The sequence below is a fragment of the Phanerochaete carnosa genome (genome assembly GCF_000300595.1).
Source record: "Phanerochaete carnosa HHB-10118-sp unplaced genomic scaffold PHACAscaffold_3, whole genome shotgun sequence".
NCBI lineage: Eukaryota > Fungi > Basidiomycota > Agaricomycetes > Polyporales > Phanerochaetaceae > Phanerochaete > Phanerochaete carnosa.
The window spans coordinates 194088-197291 of record NW_006767630.1 but is presented as its reverse complement, the minus strand read 5'-3'; the positions used below and the strand labels follow the sequence as shown (position 1 = coordinate 197291).

At 55.7% G+C, this 3204-nt stretch overlaps 1 protein-coding gene across 1 annotated transcript; it reads left to right on the top strand.

Annotated features, from left to right (window-relative positions):
• The first annotated feature begins 1085 nt into the window (after positions 1–1085).
• On the top strand, positions 1086–1851 carry PHACADRAFT_251122 (uncharacterized protein). The gene has a single exon (XM_007392750.1). It carries the CDS (start codon positions 1257–1259, stop codon positions 1764–1766), a length of 510 nt encoding a protein of 169 aa, XP_007392812.1. The 5' UTR covers positions 1086–1256; the 3' UTR covers positions 1767–1851.
• Positions 1852–3204: the final 1353 nt, after the last annotated feature.

Genomic DNA, 3204 nt, shown 5'->3' with positions numbered 1-3204 from the left:
GATAAGCCATACGGGGAACGTTCGAAGGCAAAGTGTGCAAACAAAGAACCCCTAGCCACTGATTGAATTTCTCGCACAATAGAGCGTAGGTACAGTTATCCACCGCCCCTTGATACACCACCACTCCTTGATACAGCGCGCAGTTCAAAGCCTTCAGGGTGTCTTAGATTAGCAGAAAAATCATGGCATAATTATCCTTTCTAGAACTCTTGCAGAGTGATGCCAGAACACGATAGAACACGTATTTCATGCCGAAGAGCTGGAAAAGTATGTTTTCACAATGTGATGGCACATTGATGGCGTTCTCAAAACTAAAGCCGCGAGTTAAACCACTCGGCAATTCCACTGATTCTTTGCAAGTGCATCTCTGAATACGCTATACCCGTTAGCAAGGGTAGAGATGTCGTATGTCGTCCAACCAAACTGCCGATCCTCAGAAGAAGCGAGGATTTTCAAATGTCCGCGGTAGCGTCGTGGCGTCCCCGGTCAATCGGGGTCCTACATTCACGTGAGCGCCTGGAGCCTAGACCCCGAACCGCAATAGCCTCGTCTGGACGCTAAGCTATCCACCCGACTTCAGAACGGCAATCCTGATGCATAAGATATGCAGGCTCTCGAAAGCTGCGTGGCGTGAGTATGCTACACATAGTACATATAACCAAGAATTGACCCGAGGAAGCGACGGCACTGGAGTGACTTGACCTCAAGCTGCACCAGCGAACATCCCTCTCAGTGAGTTACAGTGAGGGCTGAGAGGTAGGATGGACCCCTCTGTTTGTTCAACAACCGTGCTCAGCGCTCATGCGCATCAGCCGTGTTCACCTCAAATTCAAAACAAAGGAACTTGCGTGAGCCACTCGCAGGAAGCAAAAGCAAATATTCCTAAACTTGGAAGCCGTATTGATGCAGGCTAGTGACGGAACAAATGGTGCCCGCGGATGATATAAATTGCAGCGCCCGTCTTGTCCTCCTCCGTTCCAAACTACATCCTCCATCCCATCTCGCGACATTTATATTGCCCGCAAACGTCGCCTTCACGTTCTGAAAGCCGCGTCGTGTCACTCAGACTAACAAGCACCGTTTTGACGCGTCTCCATAACCACAACGTCGACAATAAGGCCACATCGCTCCTCGATCCTACCACTCACGCCTTCGCGACTCGCACAACAATCATATACAACTCTCAAAAAGCACCCCTTTCGCGCTCACAACATTTAAGCATCACATACAACCAACCGCCCCACAACCAGGCCACAATGCCCACGAACAACACTCACGCCACATTGCCAGCCTCACCGGCCACAACGTCCACACTCGCGGAATTACACGACCTGGACATGTCAATCGCGTGGCTCGATCACCGGCTCGAAACAACCAATGCTCCCGCATCCGACGCTCCCCACGACCTCCGTGGTGTCGCGCAGCGGGACCGCGTCAGCATGAGCGACCAGCTCGCAGAGAGAGAAGCGAAACGGGACCGACCGGATGCCGAGCTGTTCGGCGCCGCGAGCGACTACGATGGCTACGCCACCGAGTCCGACGTTGAAGAAGATGGCCAGTCCAGCGATGACGACAGTGGCTACGGCGGCGACGTCGACAGTGACGACGCGCAAGGTCAACTTCCGCCTGTTCGTCGACGTGTCTCACCGCCGCTTGAGCACCACGAATATCGCGTCGTGAGCCCTCTGCCAACATTCCTGCAGAACCGAGGTGAGTCCCCCTTATCTGTTGTTCGCTTTGGAGAAATATTGACGCTCCCTGCGTAGCTCTAGCTCGCTCAAATCTTGGACAGCCGCCGCATGTCGCTGAATACAGCGGCCAAGCACCCAGAGACGAAAACGTTCGACGAGGGACTCGTACAGCGGTATCCACCGCTGGCCAGTTCGCGTCGAACCAACAAACAGTCGATACAGCCAGACAAGGCGCCGCCTTGTCTCGCAACTACCACCTCCGATACGACGCACCTTCGGGACGCGCTGACCACGTCGCAGCCTCACTCGCCACAAGCGGCTACCGGGACGCCATCAAGACGGAGAATCAGAGGGGAAAGAAGAGAGCACGGGAGGTGGAGGATGTCAAGGAGGAGGATGTCGATGAAGAGCCCCGGAAGAGGCACGCCGCGAACAAGGAAAAAGCGGCCCCCGGCCCCAGCGAGTACGACGATGACGATGAAGGTTTCAGGCCTAAGCGCAACAGGCGCAGGCCACCCCGCCCATCCTTCTGCCATCCATCTTGCCATGTGGAGAACCGTGACGGAGTCCATGCGGCAGGTGCTGCTAACGTCCCGATAGCTGCGCCAGCTGCGGTCGTTGCTCTGCCTGCCCCTGTGCAAGCCGCGCCAGTCGCTGCACCGATGCCTGCCGCCGTCGCGCTTGCTGCGCAGCCGGCCCAAGGTGCCTTCGTCGTCATACCGCCTCCGCTCGCCGCACTAGCTCCGCCCGCGCCGACTTACCTCCCGCCAATCGCCCAGGTACTCGCTGATCTCCCTAACCCACCGTACAACATTGTGCTGCCTCCGATCGACGCACACCAGCATCCACCCGTCGCTACCTACCTCCCGCCAATCGTCCAGGTACTCGCTGGTCTCCCTAACCCGCCGTACAACATCGCGTTGCCTCCAATCGTCGCACACCAGCCGGCGATAACACAGAACCCCAGGATGCAGCTGGGTTTCATCATGATGTAGCGGCGGCCTGTCTCCTATCCAACATGCAAGTGAATGGGTCTGAAATGGCCGTGAAACATGTAAAGTAGTTAGCCCTCGTCTATTGATTCTTTATTGCGTACCTCTGGACGACTGGTCTTGAAGCTGGAGCTTGTAGCTGAGACAACGCTGGCTTGTCGTTGTCGTCATTGTTGTCGTGGAGGAATGCGGTGACTCCCGTCGCAGCCAGGTATATGAAGGGAGAGATCTGGAAAGATGCGGCTGGAAGCTTGAGAGCGGGAATATTAATGTGAAGATTTTCGGTAGCGTCGTGGCGTTTGCGGTCGCCCGGGGTCCCGAGTGCACGTGACATGAAGGCGCCCCCGGGAGACCGCTTGGGCTCCCTCTCAGGCCTCCCATGCCCACTGCATTCTGCCAGTGAGTGCATCCCCGGCTGGGACCGTACACTCATTTGCTATGCTGAATCTTTATAAATGGTCAGTTTCTTTTATATTTTATGTTAGCCAAGTCTGACTCCACTGAAAGTTTCCACCGACTCG